We start from the raw sequence: 18,227 nt of genomic DNA, 5'->3' as shown, positions 1-18,227 counted from the left end.
TTAAGAACAGTTCTTGTGTTCTTATACAGTTTGTACTTTTGTTCTTTTGCATCTCTTGTTCCCTCTACCTGGAATGTCCTTCCTCCTTCCTCTACCTATTGAAATTGTACTCATCCTTCAAAGCACAGCTCAAAATGCAAGTCCTTTCTGATGCATTTTCCTATACTGGTGTATTTATCACTACCAAGTGTAAAAGCATATTGGAAGAGATTTACCAAGTGGACTGGAAATATTGGTAAAAGATTGACCAACTGGACTAGAAATGGGGGAGGAAAGGCATTTTCCCAGCAAAGGGCACAGGCAGGAAATAGCACGTTGTTTACAGGAAACCCCAAATTGTTAGGCTGCAAAGGACTTTGCTGGATTGAAAAGGAAACTAGATGGGCTAGTTTAATCTTTTAAGTGATGGTGAACCACAAAGGGGTGTTAAGGGGAAGAAAAAATTCTTAATAAACTGTTAGGAAAAAGAAAAACAACACTGTGAAAATTTGGAGTGGACTTGTCATGAGACTGGAGTCCATTGCAGTAATCAGCACAAGAGGTACCAAGGCCTACAGGCAATCCACAGGTTTTTGGAAGGGAAGAATGAGAGATAATAACAAGTTCTGCTGGCCGAGTGAGTATGGATGATGGTGTTGGAGGGACTGCCCAGGGGGGCTCCCAGGTTTCTGGTTTGGGTTATGAGGAACATTTTGGCAATGCTAATCTTCCAGGCAGGAAATACTGTAGGAGGGGGTCTGGGGGTAAAGGGTGAAATGAGGTTTTTGGGACATGTTGACCTGAATGGCTGAGGGGACACTCAAGAGAATTCAGTATGCAGTTGGAATAGGTCTAGAACTCAGACCTACAGATAAAAATATTGGAGTCATTAGCCTATTAATGCTATTTGGAACTGTGGGATTAGATGAGGCTGATTAGGTACGAGAAGACAGCCAAATATGGAAGTTTAGTAAACCAATGTGGAAGAGGCATACCAAGGAAGAAAAGTCAGTGAAAAACTTGGAACTAAAAAGGGTCAGAGATGTAGGAGGGCAGGTCATAGGAATAATTAAAAAAAAAAAAAAAAAGTATCAAATGCAACAGAGTGATATGGTAAGACATGAAACTAAGAAGTCAACATGAGCTATGCTCAGGAGTATCCTTCATGATTTCAGTGAAAACAGTGCTACGGTGGGGGCAGAAGGGTGAGGAAAAGTAGAAAGTAAAAAGTAGAAGGGAGGAGGGTTTATCACTCTTTCAGACAGAAACTGTAATGTAGAGTTACTTCAAAGACCTGATAGTAACTAGAGAAAGAGAGAAGTTCAAGGGAAATCTTTCTTCTTGTTGCTTTTTCCATTTGTGGGTTTGCTTTGTTTTTTAAACAGAAAGATTCAGGGCAATTTCAGATTCTGTATTAGGAGCTATGGAAAGAAAGTGCTTCAAGACCTATCAACGTAGGGTGTAACCGGCGGTTCAGGGTCTGAGACGTGTTGGGAGTGCTTAGATCAACAACAGATATCTGGCTTTCAATTGTCTTCATCTCTTTGTAGAAATTTCTTCGTAGTACATAATGCAGGCATTTCAGAAACAAATGAATACAAAAACCATATTAGTTCATGATATTTATTACTGGGGTTGTTTACCGAAAAGTATTTTATCCACTGTTAACTTAGGCATAAGAATAATTGTCTCGTGTGACTTCATTTTAGAACTTTTACTTTTTAAAAAAATCATAAAACGGTCTGTATCTGAGAAGATACTAATTTCAATGTTTTAAAAAGTGAGGGGAGTTGAAGAGGGGGGTTTTGTTCATCCCTCAGTAGCTGCGACCAAATAAGGTGTAGAACTTGGCAGGGTTCTTGCCACAGACACATTTGGCTCCAGGCTGCAGTTCACAGAGTGGTTTGAAGGGGATGCAAAGGCTTTTAGCTCCCATGGATGGAGCACCAGGTTCAAGATCTTGATCCCTGAAATTAATAACAAATAAGAATTCCATTCATTTATGGTGCACATTGCTATTCCTTTCCATTGCAATAAAGTTTTACCAGTTAATTAGGTTTACCTGGCAGTGGTCTTTTTGATCCAGTCCTCACAGTCAATTTCCCCACAGAATGGAATCTGAACAATCTAATTATGAAAAGGAGAAGTATTCAGTATTTATAACTCCTTCAATTCTATTCTGTAGAAGGAACATTTGAGTTCTATATTAAACTTGCAAGCAAAAAGGATAGGTCTCCCAGTCTTTTTTCAGGCCATGATACCTCTGCAAACCTGCTAGGAACTTTGCTCAGTTATAAAAGATAGGAAAAAATGTTTTTCCACTATCCAAAACCCACACTCACAGCACAACAAGACACAACAAAGACATCTTTGCAGTACCCTCAAATCTCCCCATAAACTGGGCTACAACACAGTGGCTGAAAAGAATTTGAACTCCAGTTATATCTCCCTCATTTCAAACCTGGACTACACCTGCTCCACCTATCTAAATGGTTATGAGGAGGATAAAAGGAACATCAAAAATAGCAAACTGATTTTTAACGTGTTGTTAACAATAACAATTAACAATCAGGCAAACTTCACTTTATGCCACAATGTTCCTAACATGCTATAAAGGTAAGTGGGTCATTTTTAAAGTCCAAAAATAATTTTGTGTAAGGAAAAAAAAAAAAAAACCTTTTAATTTTTCTTTCTTAGACTATGTAAAACAAAGGCCGAATCAAGATACTTGGGATTTTAATTTTTAAAGTCACCACGTGTTTGAAAATCTCTAGCTCTGGGTTTTCTTTAAATAAAATGTGGATGTTACACTAGACAAGTATTAAAACAAAAATTTTTTTTGAGACACAGTCTCACTCTGTCACCCAGGATGGAGTACAGTGGCACAATCTTGGCTCATTGCAACCTCTGCCTCTTGAGTTCAAGCAATTCTTGTGCCCCAGCCTCCCAGCGTATCTGGAATTACAGGCATGTGCCACCATGCCCAGCTAATTTTTGTAATTTTAGTAGAGATGGGGCTTCTCCATGCTGGCCAGGTTGGTCTCAAACTCCTGGCCTCAAGCAGTCTGCCTGCCTCGGCCTCCCAAAGTGCTGGGATTACAGGCGTGAGCCACTGGATCTGGCCAACAAATATTAAAATTTCTCCTAGTTGTGAATGCTAATTTTTAAAGCACGTCTACTTCAAAATGAGGTTTATCTGCAATGACAATTACGTAGTAGCCCTACAAAATATTCCTGGAGAGTTAATGAGGGGAATAGCAAAGTTGTGAATATCTCCACATATTAGAAATACAGTGTGAAGCAGCTGAAAACCTAGAGATCTATGAAAATGGAGACCCAAGAGACATCAGCAGTAACAGCAACATGCTTCCAGCTTCCTCAGCAGCTTCTCATCAACTATTCCCAGCCACACAGTCCATACTCGAGTTCCTCCTGCAAACCCTTCCTTGCACTTGGGATGTCGTTTAACATGTTTCAAAAGACATCTCTTAGAAGTGAATAGGGACTAGGAAATTACAGAAAAACAAGTAATTCATTAGGTGAATTAATGCAGGGTGATGAAGCGTTCGTTATCTAGGTAACTTATGCTCCTTCAGTAAAATGTATTAGCCTAATTCCCAAAGTTGATGAACTGTCTTTTTGATAATCTGGGTTAACACAATAAAGAGGTGGTAAATTTTCAGGTAGGCACCACACAGTGCCTGGCTTTTTAAAAAGACCAAACAAGGCCTGGTGCAGTGGCTCACGCCTGTAATTCCAGCACTTTGGGAGGCCGAGGTGGGTGGATTGCCTGAGGTCAGGAGTTCGAGACCAGCCTGGCCAATATGGTGAAACCCTGTCTCTACTAAAAATACAAAAATTAGCTGGGCGTGGTGGCACGTGCCTGTAGTCCCAGCTGCTTGGGAGGCTGAGGCAGGAGAATCGCTTGAACCTAGGAGGCGGAGGTTGCAGTGAGCCGAGATCATGCCACTGCACTCCAGCCTGGCAGCCTGGGTGACACAGCGAGACTCCGTCTCAAAACAAAAACATAACAAAGAAACACAGACATAGTCAGTGTGATGGTGCATGACTGTAGTCCTAGCTACTCCAGAGACTAACATGAGAGAATCACTGCAGCTCAGGAGTTGGGAGTCCAGCCCAGCCAACATAATGAGACCTCGTCTCAAAAAAAAAACGGATTAATAAAAAAGAATAAAAAAGACACAATCTTTTGTAATATGTAATATCTCAAATTCCTTAGAAAATGTCAATAACAAGAAATGGCAATACTCAAAAATCACAAATACAAGAGATTAGTAAGAGATGGCAGTAGTAAACAATAAATATTATATACACATAGCATTTATTTTTCATTGAATTAAGATTCTCCCTTGGCAAAATGTACTAAAATCAAGTCCTAGTAAAAACAGATACAATTTTTCATTTATACCAATAAAGAAAAGTAGAAAGATCCAAACTTTCCCCTACATTTAAGTTCCAAAGATCTCTTCTTCCTTCTCCCCTCCTAGCAGATACAATTTTATTTACAACAACCTCAAAGGTTGCTTGATGGTCAATCAATACATCTACTAAGCTGACCAACATAAGGTGAAAAGGGGGATGGAACTGCCTACTGAATAAAAGAAACAAAAATTTGTTTTCTGGTCCTGTGTTCTTTGGACATAGAGCTAAAATACCACAGCTTCTACTTCAGAATAGTTATTGAAATCTCTACAGTAACTTATCCAATATTAGAATAAAAGGCATGATTCCAGCAATACCTGCTGGCATTCATTTCTCTGAAAGCAATGTTTTAACTGATAGTTACTCTACTGATTTATTAACTCTTATGCAATGTCTTTAATAGACTGCTCAAACATGACTACAGTATTTCTACAATAAAGGAAAATTTTAAATTCAATAATAGAACAAAAAAATCATAAATTAGAGTGAAAGAAAAAACACAGTGCTACAGATGGCTACCCATTGTCTAGCCTTCTATTAAAAGTAGGAAGTTTGAGGCCAGGCACGGTGGCTCACACCTGTAATTCCAGCACTTTGGGAGGCCAAGGCAGATGGGTCACTTGAGGTCGGAGTTCAAGACCAGCCTGACCAAAATGGCAAAACTCCATCTCTACTAAAAATACAAAAATTAGCTGGGTGTCGTGGCAGGCGCCTGAAATCCCAGTCATGTGGAAGGTTGAGGCAGGAAATCGCTTGAGCTTGGGAGATGGAGGTTGCAGTGAGCCAAGATCTTACACCACTGTACTCCAGTCTGGGCAACAAAGCAAGACCCCATAACAAAAAAAAAAAAAGGAAGTTTGAGTCAAGTGAAAAATTACAGAACCCAGAAAGGTGAAAAAATTACAAAAGCAATAACCCAATAAGGATAGAAGGCTAAATACTGAAGAATTATAGATCTAAAGAGGATTTCGATATCTATTTTGTACTCATTTTACAGAACAGTAAAATGAAAGCCAGAGATTAATTTTCCCAGTTTAAGAAATAAGAGACATATTAATACGTTATGACCATAAAAATTAAAGCTTTACATAAATTCATGCTCCTTCTCAGCATGGATTTAAAACATAAAAAAAGATACAGAGAAAAATGCTTTAAACCTAGTCAGAAGAGGGATCTAAATTCTGTAGAGTTTGGGGTATTCATTTAGACACTGGCCCATGGTTTTCTCACTTGTAACCTGAGGACACAGGATTGGTTGTATTCAAACATGTATACCAGAATACTAAAGACCATAAGTGATTCATTCCAATAATTAAATAACTTTGCAAAACTGAAATTCTTCTTTATGAAAATTTAAAGTTTCAGCTCGAAACAACTGCATATACCCAATATATAAAACCAATTAAATCTTAAAGAGCCATTAACTACCTAATTAGGAAAGTCTATGGAGTTCTAAGGAGCCAGAGAGCCCCTCATTATGAAAAACAGGCTTAGAATAAGCAACACTTTTCTTCTCATTATTCAGAAAGTTCAATCAATTGAGAGCTGAGTATGTACAGTCAGGGGATGGAAAGAAACTGACTTTTCATCTTGCTTTAGGCAGCCGCATATGACAGCTCTAAAGCTAGAACAATGGTTACTTTAGGAACTTACAAGAAACTGAAATAACAGAGATTTTCAATAATGAAGAAATAAGGAGACATACAGAATCAATGTTCTTTAGAAAGTAGCATATCAAACATGGGAAAAAAACTTACATAATCCGTTCACGAGTATTACCCCAAAATGGTATAATGTTGTAATGCTTTAGAAAAGCCAGTAGAAAACAAAGACTATATATATACACACACACACACTCTATATTTATATATTACATATAAGTATAAAACAAAGACTATATAGATTATATATTTATACATATATATAAATGTTGAGTAATGTACTATCTTTTTATGTGATTGGCTTTAAAGGTATTAATACCATGCATAAATTCAATGAGTCTTAAAATACAATTTACTGAAATATTTTTATTTCAGAAGTCTCTGACCTTTCCAGAATCTAGTATCTTCTGAAAGTCTTCCATTGTATTAGCCACAACCATATGAGTCTTAAGGTCTTCAGAAGCCCTACCAAACAAAATTAGAAAACAATACATAATTGTTCTCACAAATATGACAAAGTTTTATGAAACACATAAGCATAATTTAATGAAAAGATAACCTGGAAGTCAGAAGGACTCAATTTGAATCTCAAGTCTGTCACTCACAGTGACCATCAGTATATCAGAGTTACCTTATCATTGCACTATTGTGAGCCTTAAATGCATGGGAAATTTGTTAAGCACACAACAGGTGATCATAACTTTTGTTACTGCTGTTAAATCTCTAATGACCGACATTCTTTTCCTGGCATTAACACATTACCTATGGGAGTCTGTGTTATTTTTTAAACCTCCCTGGTCTTAAATATTTCCAGATCCAGAGGAAATATATATAAAAGATATATATATATATATATCTTACATCAATATATAAGTGCCCTCATATAAGATGCAGGCATTACCCTCTCTTCTGGTGCCTCTGCCTTGACTGCCTTGAGATCTGTGATTCTAAAAGACTCTCTCCATAGGTGAGGGTGGCCCTAAGGCCTTCCTCTATCCTTCATTCCCAATCTTAGTCAGGAGGTTCTCAGCTTTGGCTATATTATAATCCCCTGGGGGAGCTTTTAAAAGTATAGTTTCCAGGTCCTCTCCAGTCCAATTAAATTAGTATCTCTAGGAAGGCACTGGTAGTTACTAAAGCTTCCCAGGTGCTGCGAATGTGTACCCAGCAGATGACAGTCAATACCTGAAGCCCTTGAATTTATATCTCATAAAAGCCTAGATCTAAATTAACCCAAATTAGTCCGGGGGACAGAAACTTCATTGTTGCAAACCTAGTAGGAAGCAGATGGCACTTAGAAAAATAACCATAATACAAGTAAAAAACCCAGAGAGTGGTGAATTAAGTAGCATGAGGGTTCAGAGAGAGAGAACAAATGCTTCCAACTGGGACAACCCCAAAAATTCCTTGGTAAAGATCTCAAAGGTGGTGGAAGATTTGGAGAGAGAGACATAAGCAATTTTAAGAAAGTACCTTGTGAAAAGGGTGACATGGATGTCTTCCAAAATAGCTTGGAGTTTAGTCTCTGCCTCATTTTCAGCAACTGTCAGCTTTTCTCCAGTATCTCGTCTGACAGCTACAAACTGACAGCTCTTCATATCACGTGGCCCAACTTCAAGTCTAATGGGAACTCCCTATAAGATAAAAAAGGCAGTTAAAATGATATATGAATGTCTCCAGTTGAATATAAAGATGTAATTCATGGCCTATCTACAACAAATTATAAAAAACCCAAAAAACAAAGGCAAAGCCAAAAAACAAGAAAAAAAAAAACACAAAAAAACAGGTAATACTGCTGAGATACTATAAAAACCTACTCTAGTAAGAAGGTATAAACCTAACACAAAAAATCTACTGCCCTAGTGGTTCTGAGCTAAGGAAGTTCTTCATGGAGAAACAGAGAGAGTAGTTTCTAGATCAGCATTCCCAACTTTTCTTACAAAATAGCATCCAGAAAATTTATTTGCACAGGAATGGGATTAAACAAAGACTTTTTGAGGCTACAAGCCACTGAGGGGATCAGTACCATGACACATTTTTGACTCATTCCTGACACGGTGGTATTCTCTGGTTGAAAAGTCCTCATTCTGGATACTCTTATCTTTAGCATGCATTATGATCACCTGGAAGGATTGTTAATGCCCAGATTTCAGGGTCCCGCCTCCAGAGTCTTTTATTAGAGTAGGTTGGGGACGGGACCTGAGAATTTGTTTTTTTGTTTGTTTGAAGACAGAGTCTCACTCTGTTGACTAGACTAGAGTGCAGTGGCATGATCTTGGCTCACTATAACCTCTGCCTCCCAAGATCAATTGATTCTCATGCCTCAGCCTCCTGAGTAGCTGGGATTACAGGCACCTACCACTATGCCTGGCTAATTTTTGTATTTTTAGTAGACACGAGGTTTCACCATGTTTGACCAGGCTGGTGTTGAACACCTGAGCTCAACTGATCTGCCCGCCTCAGCCTCCCAAATTGCTGGGATTATAGATGTGAGCCACTGTACTTGGCCAAGAGTTTATATTTCTAACAAGTTTCCAAGTGATGCTGACACTGCTGGTCCGAGGACTCCAGTTTAAGAACCACTCCCCTATACTCTTTGGTTTTTCCAAAGCAACTTAAGCATGGACTATATGCAAGTTTAAGACTTGGGAATGTTCAATCTTGTGAATGTGCATCCTGTAAGGGGATTAAAATCCTTAAGGATTAGGGAAACACCACATTTTTCGGGCCCAGAACCTTATTTGATAAATAGTAGATTTTAAATAATTTTTTTGAATGAATAATCCTCTAAAATTAACGGGATTTTCCTAAGTTAGGTGCTTCCATATACAATTTAGATGCCGGGTGGTACACCCAAAAAATGCCATAGGAAAAATTTTAAATATTACTCTAGAAGTCCTTATTTACCCCTAGGGAAGACTTATTTTACAAAATGAGATTAAAAACACACACACACACACACACACACACAATGGAACAAACTGTTGTATGCTAAATATGACATTATTTTATTGCTTTAGTTTATTTATCCAATATATTATACTGGATGTATTACATGCATTTGTAAGATACAGTGCTAAGTGCAATGAGATTTAAAAGATGAATAAGAAATACATCTTGTCCTCAAGAAGCTTCATGCTTTGTAGGGTAAATAAGGCACACATATAAACAACAAAAACTAATAAGAAAGTCGGCAGTGAGAGAATATTCCTCAGCTGGAAGAGAGAAGAAAAGTTACTGGAGAAGATAAAAATTAATAAGGAAATTATTCATCATAATTAAAGAACATTCTATAAAATAAGTGACCTATAGTTACAAAAATGCCTATGTCATAAATGACAATGAAAGTCTGAGGAACTACTTCTGATTAAAGAAAACTAAAAGGACATGACAGCAAAAATGCAATAGGACTGGACCCTACACCGAAAAAGGAGAGAGCCATTGGTAGCCCACAGCAGGGTGTCTGAGCCTGAGTCAGGCGAGAGGGCATCTGCGCATGAGAACAACCTTGTATAGAGTGACAGAGCACACGAAGGATAAGGAGCACATTCATACAGAGGAGTGGGTGGCAATGGCAATGAGAGATTGGTGGCATACAGGGTGACTAATCTAATAAATTCATGTACTAAGGATAATTAGAGCTAGGTGTTTCATTGTCAGAAAAGGGAATTACGAGCACAAAATGGAGAAAAACTAGAATGCCTCCTGTGGTGGTTTTTGTTGCTGTTGTTGTTGTTGTTTTTCCTGAGACGGAGCTTCACTCTTGTCGCCCAGGCAGGAGTGCAATGGTGCAATCTGGGCTCACTGCAACCTCCGCCTCCCAGGTACAAGCGATTCTCCTGCCTCAGACTCCTGAGTAGCTGGGACTACAGATAGCCGCAACCAAGCCCAGCTAATTTTTGTATTTTTAGTAGAGACGGGGTTTCACCATGTTGGACAGGCTGGTGGCAAAATCCTGACCTCAGGTGATCCACCTGCCTCAGCCTCCCAAGGTGCTGGGATTATCGGCATGCGCCACCGCACTGGGTTCACCCTGTGGTTTTTTATTGGAATTTAAAGTATAGATATAAACTCTTGGTTTTCAACATATATAAATAGACATGGAAATATGGTGGTAAAAGTGTACACGTATCGGTATGTGTGTATGGACATCTACATATATATACATATTCAGTAGCTCCATCTACTGAGAAGGCCTGGGAGAAGTGATAGCTCAAAAGCAATGAGCATACCCAGCACTAAACACCATTCTCCACTCAAAAGAACCAGAGCTTCTTAGAGATATGGCAAATTCCTGGGCCAGGGTAGAAAAAGTACAAGATAAGCCTACAACATCTTGTGCCAAGCAGCAAGGAAGTTCTTAAAGAATGATGGAGAATGTCAAAAGGACACAAAAGCCAGCTTTAAGGGATCATAATGGTCAAACCGGAGACACTTTGAGCATCAAAACAAATAACGTTAGTAGCAGATTCTGTAACCCAGTGCTTAATACTAGAAACCATGGATCCATAAAATATGAATTAGCTAATAGAAAGGCTAATAAGAAATGTGCTGTGTCAAGATCACGATAATCAACGAAAACCTGAGAAATGATTGCAGACTGAAAGAAACTAAAGATACATAATAACTACATACAACACATAGTTCTGAACTAGGTCCTTCTGCTATAAAGAAACACTAGTCAGACAGCTCCTGAAAGCTGAATGAGGGTCTAGAATTAGACTATAGTAATGTATGAACATTACTATACCGACTTGTGTTGTATTATGTAGGAGAATATGTTGGTTGTACTATGTTGGTTGTGCTGTGATTATGTAGGAGAGTATATTTGTAGGGTGATAGAGCATCAGGTTAGCATCTTATTTTCAAATGATTCAAGCAGGAAAAATTAATTATTTGTATTAGACTTGCTTTATTGTAAGTTTGTGACTGTTGCATGATAAAAAAAAATTTACAACCCACGTAGAAGAAATAGCACAAGCAAAGACATAGAGGTGGAAAAAACAGGCTGTCTGTGAAGAGAGAAAAGGGCATATGAAAGGGGATAATGAAAAGCGAAAGTTGGAAAGGTAATCTGAAGCCAAATCATGGAGGAGGCAAATATTTTGTTGACAGTTTTTTTCTAAAACTAGTTACAAATTTAACTGTAAAAAATGTGTGTTTTGCTTCAACAGCAACACAAAATTATCTTACTCCACATAGTAAAAGGAAAAGTAGTTAATTTACTCAGATTATTTTCCCCTTTATATTTTCATATTATAGGAAGGGGTACCAAAGAATTACAGGAGTTGCTGGGTTCTGGCCTCACAATCAAACCATATTACAGCTCATTTACTAATCTGAATAAGTTTCAAAATGTGCATATACATCACTCACACACTTTGGTTAATCGCTGTCAAAGAAATACAAATCCAGAGCTCCTGAAATATTTTTTCTTAGAAATTATTTGACTAAATGGAACTAAAATGGCATTAATCTAATACCTTCCACTAACACCTTCCACTAGATAGTGAACTCTCTTTCTGAATGTTCTTTAACTTGAGGCATCAAGTTTAGAACTTAGGTGCTTTATTTTCTTTCCTGAGGAATACAGACAATGAAGCTGTAGCAGACCCAACTCATACTAAGCATACCTCCCCAACATAGTATAGGCTCACTAGGGTACTAAAAGAAGAGTGACAAAGACAAAGCCAAGTCAGTTTAAGGATGAGAAATGAATAAAAGAGGAAAGGGTACAAAGAAGAATTCAGGAATGAATGTGGATGGTTTTTTTCTTTTTAATCCCGCTAGTACCCAGCAATAAATTTCTCCTTTAACATTTTATAGCCCAGGTTAAGTAGAAATTAGTTTAGAGAAACTGCTACTGGCATCACACAATAGCTATTTATAAGTAAGCAAAAAAGAGCGCAATTAAAAAGGAAATGACATGGAAAAAAAATTCATGTTTAGAAGAGCATGTAAAGAAGCTGGTATATTACATAAAAGAGAAACAATTATCAATATAATTACCATTCCTTGGCAAAGGAAATTTACCTCAGGGGCCATTTGAAACAAACAAGATGATAAATATTAGCAACTTTGGGAACCCTAGATGTATAAATACTTAATAATCCCAATATTGCTGAGCTTCCATAGTTTGAAAGCTTGCAGCTGCAATCTCAATACATTCTCTCATCCCATCGCCTATAACATCAGTTTACACAGTCTCGATTCCTAATTTCTAGATCCAGTAAGATTCCCTCTTTCAGCGTAAGAAAAATTGTTAAATCCCAGAAGTTTATAAAACAAAATTAAGGGCACAGACAATCTATTAATGACAATGTGCAATAAATGAAAGTTATATTACAAACAATAAAGCAGAATGTAGACTGGCTTTAATAAACAAAATAAAAATCAACAAACTGGTATGAAATACTTGGTGTGAAAACTCAAGAACAAAATTAATCTCAGATGTTTCACTATTAGCTATAAAAAAGACAGCTAAGTGATGTCCATGCACCGTTATTCCGGTGGTCTATGTAAATAACTTATTTATTGTATGAACTCCTGGCATAAACATTTTAGTATACCAGCTACGTGAGGGAAATCATAAACAAGGGCTCAAGATCATTTTTATTCTAACAGCATAAAAATAAGCTTCCACCAAAACTATTTTAAATTTAGGTATCACTATTACAAAGCTATGAACTGTGTCAGTGCTCAACAGTTTAAGTGAAGAAGAAAAAAAGCCCCCACTATCAAAATAGAGGAAAGTAATGAGAAACTTCAAGTTTTATAAAAACATGCAGAGGAAAATCTAAACTCAAATTGCAGATGTTGAGGGTAAAAGATACAACTGAGGAATTTACCTTGAGCTCCCAGTGATTGAATTTCCAACCTGGAGAATAATTATCTCGTAAATCAGCTCTAACGCGGATGTTAACATTGAGTAACCGCCTTCGATAATCATTGCATTTTGCAATCAGCGCTTCTTTGTCTTCTTCAGAAAGTGCATTGGTAATGCCACACGGAATAATCACCACCTAGAATTCAGCACAATGTCCCAAATTTATGCAAAGAAACAGATACAGAAGCTCTCAGAAGTCGAAACCTACTAGTGGCTATTATTATTAACACAAATCAGCTGTGTGATTTCTAATCCATATATAATGTCTACTAATTACTTGCAAATCACTTACCCATCTAAATGCATTTTCAGCTGACCTACTATATTTCATTTAATCTATTTTACACACACACACACACACACACACACATATATATATTTTTTTTACCCCAACCTCCCAAGTAGCTGGGACTATCAGTGCATGCCACCACACCTGGCTAATATTTTGTAGACTGGATTTTGCCATGTTGCCCAGGCTTAGTCTCAAACTCCTGGGCTCAAGCAATCTGCCTGCCTTGGCCTCCCACAGTGCTGGGATTACAGGCATGAGCCTGCATGCCCAGCTCATTTAACATATTATAAACCGTTTTTAAAAAATGACTTCTAAAAATGTTTATATAAGTAGCTTAAAAATTAAAAGAGTAACAGACAATAAATAATGTAAATGATACACACAGTTACAAAACACTAGGATCCAGACTGTATTCCACATTGTTTTTATTATCAGAGAAATCTGCCTGAATGATATTCAGAAAATCATCCTTTCAAATTTCCTTTAGTAAATATGGCTTGTATTTTATAAAATGAATGATAAACAGGAATATTTTCCTTACCTGAACACATGCTACACGGGGTGGTAATACTAAACCCATGTTGTCTCCATGAACCATGGTCATAACACCAATAGTTCGAGTCGTCAGGCCCCAGGAGTTTTGATAGGCAAATTGCTTCTCTCCTGGTGTCTTTGGATCTTCAAAAACGATTTCAAACATTTTGGAAAAATTTTGCCCTAAATGATGTGATGTTCCTCCCTAAAGTAGAGAAAGATAAGCTTTATTTTTAATAAACTATTACGCCCTTGAAAATGATTACTGTAAGATCACATGCTTTAAAAATGGCACCAGACTTGTCTTTTCTCCCTTTTTTTACATTAAATAAGGTTTTTAATTATAAGCATAATTACCATAACAAGAGATTAAGATTAGTCAAAAAATACTATTTACAAGTATTTTGCTCTGGGCAGCTCCTTTTATAGCAGAAATTTTACCTACAACAGTTAAAAAGGACATCATATTTTAGTAGTAATTCAGGATATGTATCACGACTTAACGAACCATGGAGACAGAGGAATGGGATAGATTTGCTTGAAATTATTATACAAAAGTACACTAAACATTTACTTTTTAAAAGAGTCTACTTCCGTGATGACAGAAGAAATTATTGGATCTGTCCATGGACTGTGCTTACAGTGACTTATGAATCCTATGTGGCAGTTTGATACCTGGATAGCTCTTCCACTAGCAGATATAAATGCTTCTATTGTAGTTGTATAGTCTCCTCCTGCAAATTTTTCCTTTTCCGTCTTTCTTCCTCTTACAACAGGAATTGCCAGGAGTTCTTCATATACCTGAGCATATAACTCAAGTATCTGCAAGACCTGTAACATTTTAAATGTAAATGTGTTCAAATTTAGGGTACATTTATTCATTAAGATCTATAAAACTGCACTACTTAAGACTAATTGTGTGGGAAAAGCAATTCGAACAATAAAAACTTCTTTTTATGAAAAGGTTAAAGCAGCCAGTGTGAATTTATTAAGAAAGATACTCAACGAAGCAATGTAAAAAGAAGTCAAATAACTTTTTAAAATGTATATATAAGTTTAGAATATAAGAGAAAATAAATGTTACGAAAGATACACAATATCAAAATGAAAATTTCCTGAAAAATAACTTTTTATACACATTAAAGCCCAGAAGTATTTTCACCTAAAAATTTAAGAGCCTATTTCCCTTATTAATAACATTCCAATAAGCAGTTACTTAAATCCATGTACATTTGAATTACTTTGATTTTGCTTTTAACAGGTGTTACATACATTTTAAATAACAAAATTGCAGAGCCTGAACCAAAAAAATGGAACATAGTTAATATGGAAAATAACTTTTTATACCTCTTCCGCTGCCTCTTCCATGGTAGCAAAAGCACTGTGCCCTTCCTGCCAAAGAAATTCACGAGTACGTAGGAAAGGCTGAGGGTGCTTGAACTCCCAACGCTGGAAGAGGCAAGAAAACAATTTAGTCATTATAAAGAGCTTTTCAATTTTTTTTTGGAAACAGGATCTTGCTCTGTCCCTCAGGCTGGAGTGCAGTGGTGCAATCATGGCTCACTGAAACCCTCTGCCTCCCAGGCTCAAATGATCCTCCTACCTTAGCCTCCCAAGTAGCTGGGCTACAGGTGCACATCAACACACCTGGCTAATTTTTAGTAGAGATGTGGTTTTGCCATGTTGCCTAGGCTGGTCTCAAAATCCTAGGCTCAAGTGATCTGTCTGCTCAACCTCCCAAAGTGCTGGGATTATAAGCATGAGCCACCATGCCCAGTCACTTTCCAATTTTTATTACCATTTTATATAATAAGTAATCAAAAATCAAAATTTATCTTAAATACCTCAAAAATAGTTCCATACTCCCAATCCTTTGAAAATAAAAACAATATATATATATTTTTTAAAGAACATGAATAATAATAGAATATAAGAGGAAGTGAATACCTACCACCACATTGCACCACTGATTGAGCTTGATGGGCAGGTCTCTGTGTGACTGCACCCATTTTGCATATGCAGGATACATTACTGAAAGACATGGGAAAACAGAGACAGTCATTTAAGGCTTTATTTCTCCTTTAAGGCTGTAAGAGCTAAACCAGCAAGATAATTAGTAGGAATTAAAATGTAATAAATAAATTTGAAAAATAAAATGTATGTTTGTGTAAATATATTTCCAATGTTTATAATAAGTAAATAGTATTATCTATTTCATAAAGTGTATTACTCAAGGATACAAATCTAAAGTTGATCATATTTTACATTCTTCACAGAAGATTTTACATTCTTCATATAATAGTTAATGTACTTTGACGGTTTTCACGTTTGGTTTTTAAAAACACGAATAAAGGTCATGTCCTACGTTAAGCTCTCTGCATTCATTGACCTGTTCAATTCTCGCATTCAACCCATAAGTATCATAATCTCAGTTTTAAAGATGTGGAAAGCTGAGTTTATAGAAGCTAAACAATTTGCTGAATCCAGCAGTTATGTATGAGAAGCAGAATTAATTTATATCTATCTGATGCACCTATTCAGAGTATGAAAGCTCTTGCAATGAATTGTAAAGTGAAGATATCTGTCTTAGAATAGCCTTCTCATGATCTATAATTAGTAAACCAAAACAAACACAACTTTGCCAAATAGTCTCAGAGAAAAAAACTGGTATCACAATATTAATAATGTATTATACAAAAGTATCACTAGAAATATCAAATAAGAACAAACAATCCTGAACTCTACAGATGAATGATCACTTTGAAAGACGCTGTAAAGCCCAAAACCTCAACTTTTCCAACGGCATTATCATTTACCATATGTAATTTTAGAAAAATCATTTAATCTTTCAGAGACTTTTCTTTACCTGCAAAATGGAAATCACAATAACTGCCCCTGCCTTCCTCACAACACTGTTGTAAGAATAACACAAGATGATGTAGAAGTACTTAGCGACCTATGAACACCCTACATGAATGCAAATCTAAATGTATTATTAAAATTTAAAAATAATTATGGCATAAACATTTGTATTTGCAATATTATAATCAATTCCAACAATAAAAATTATTCTAAGAATAAAATTCCTTGAAAAGTCCTAAAAATTTACAGCATAAAAATGAGTATTTAAATTAAAAATCCTATAATTTAATGATAAAGAGCTCTGCAATGACTATTAGAGAACAAAACTCTAGACAACCTAAGTCTGCATTCAATCGTTATCAACACTCATGAAGTTTTGTATTGTCAACAGGGATTATACCTATCACAAAGCGAAAGCTGAGACTCAACTCTAGAAGCTGTCTCTATTGTTCATTGAGCATTCTCCTGCACCCTAAGGCCTGTACTCACCTGTTTCACTAGTAGGACGAATGGCAATTGGTTCTGCCAACTCGGTTTTGCCAGATCTTGTAACCCAAGCAACCTAGTAAGAAAAAATCATTTTTCATACATTTTTTTTCAATAGTATTTTGGAGCAACAGTACAAATGCAGGCAAATTTCCTCTGTTTTAATTTTTGCTATATCAATTTAGGCAAGTTAAAATAGTTGTTGCTGTTCACTGTGAGGAAAGGTATGTACTTACTGACCTTCTAAATATTAAGTCAGTTAATTAATGTGACAAAATCATTACTTGCTATAAAGGTAGAAACAGAACTTTTTAACAAAAATGGCTTTACATTTTTCAAAATTGGTTGTTAAACTCAAAAGTTGAAACTGCATTTTCAAGTTTGTCAGAGAACACTGCAAAAAAAAAAAAAAGAAGCTCACTTACCTCCGGGGCAAAGTCAGCAATATGAGTCTTCTCTTTCTCTAATGCACCTTGAGACACAAACATGGGGAAGTAGCAGTTTTCAACACCAAGTTTCTTGATCCCAGCATCAAAAAAGTCCTTGATGGCTTCCCAAATGGCATAGGCCCAGGGACGAAGAATATAACAGCCACTTACGTCATGGTATTCAATCATTTCTGACTTTGTGATGACCTTTTTAAAAGAAAAATAGTCTTTAAAGCTTACATTCAACCAAAATTCTAGTGTAAGTGGCAAGAGTATGATAACCAAAATTCAAATCTGGAGGCTTCTACTGTTGATACATCCCCATAATGTGGGAGGTCATAATGGAAGTAAAACAGACCTGACTATACTGAAAAACAACATATAACAGGGTTCCAAACTCTCAATAAAGCCTGAATTCCACCGGGCGTGGTGGCTTACACATGTAATCCCAGGACTTTGGGAAGCCGAGGTGGGTGGATCGCCTGAGGTCAGAAGTTCGAGACCAGCCTCAAATATGGTGAAACCCAGTCTCTACTAAAACTACAAAAATTAGCCGGGCATAGTGGCGTGTGCTTGTAGTCCCAGCTACTCGGGAGGCTGAGGCAGGAGAATTGCTTGAACCCAGGAGGTGGAGGTTGCAGTGAGCCAAGATCACA

At 36.8% G+C, this 18,227-nt stretch overlaps 1 protein-coding gene across 1 annotated transcript in view; it reads right to left on the bottom strand.

Annotated features, from left to right (window-relative positions):
* Positions 1-1,588: 1,588 nt before the first annotated feature.
* The window catches only part of EPRS (glutamyl-prolyl-tRNA synthetase), an 85,074-nt gene continuing 68,435 nt past the window's right edge, over positions 1,589-18,227 (bottom strand). Inside the window, exons 21-31 of the mRNA XM_011969748.1 lie at positions 17,569-17,806; positions 17,147-17,219; positions 15,747-15,826; positions 15,143-15,244; positions 14,471-14,626; positions 13,803-14,000; positions 12,932-13,105; positions 7,557-7,717; positions 6,470-6,548; positions 2,042-2,106; positions 1,589-1,946 (exon numbers count right to left, since the gene is read on the bottom strand). Coding sequence (XP_011825138.1) covers positions 1,796-1,946; positions 2,042-2,106; positions 6,470-6,548; positions 7,557-7,717; positions 12,932-13,105; positions 13,803-14,000; positions 14,471-14,626; positions 15,143-15,244; positions 15,747-15,826; positions 17,147-17,219; positions 17,569-17,806 — 1,477 coding nt within the window. The 3' untranslated portion in view covers positions 1,589-1,795. The remainder of the gene's footprint in view (positions 1,947-2,041; positions 2,107-6,469; positions 6,549-7,556; positions 7,718-12,931; positions 13,106-13,802; positions 14,001-14,470; positions 14,627-15,142; positions 15,245-15,746; positions 15,827-17,146; positions 17,220-17,568; positions 17,807-18,227) is intronic.

The sequence above is a fragment of the Mandrillus leucophaeus genome, unplaced genomic scaffold (genome assembly GCF_000951045.1).
Source record: "Mandrillus leucophaeus isolate KB7577 unplaced genomic scaffold, Mleu.le_1.0 Scaffold901, whole genome shotgun sequence".
Lineage (NCBI taxonomy): Eukaryota > Metazoa > Chordata > Mammalia > Primates > Cercopithecidae > Mandrillus > Mandrillus leucophaeus.
Note: the sequence above shows the minus strand (reverse complement) of the source record. Positions and strands in the feature narration are given on the sequence as shown.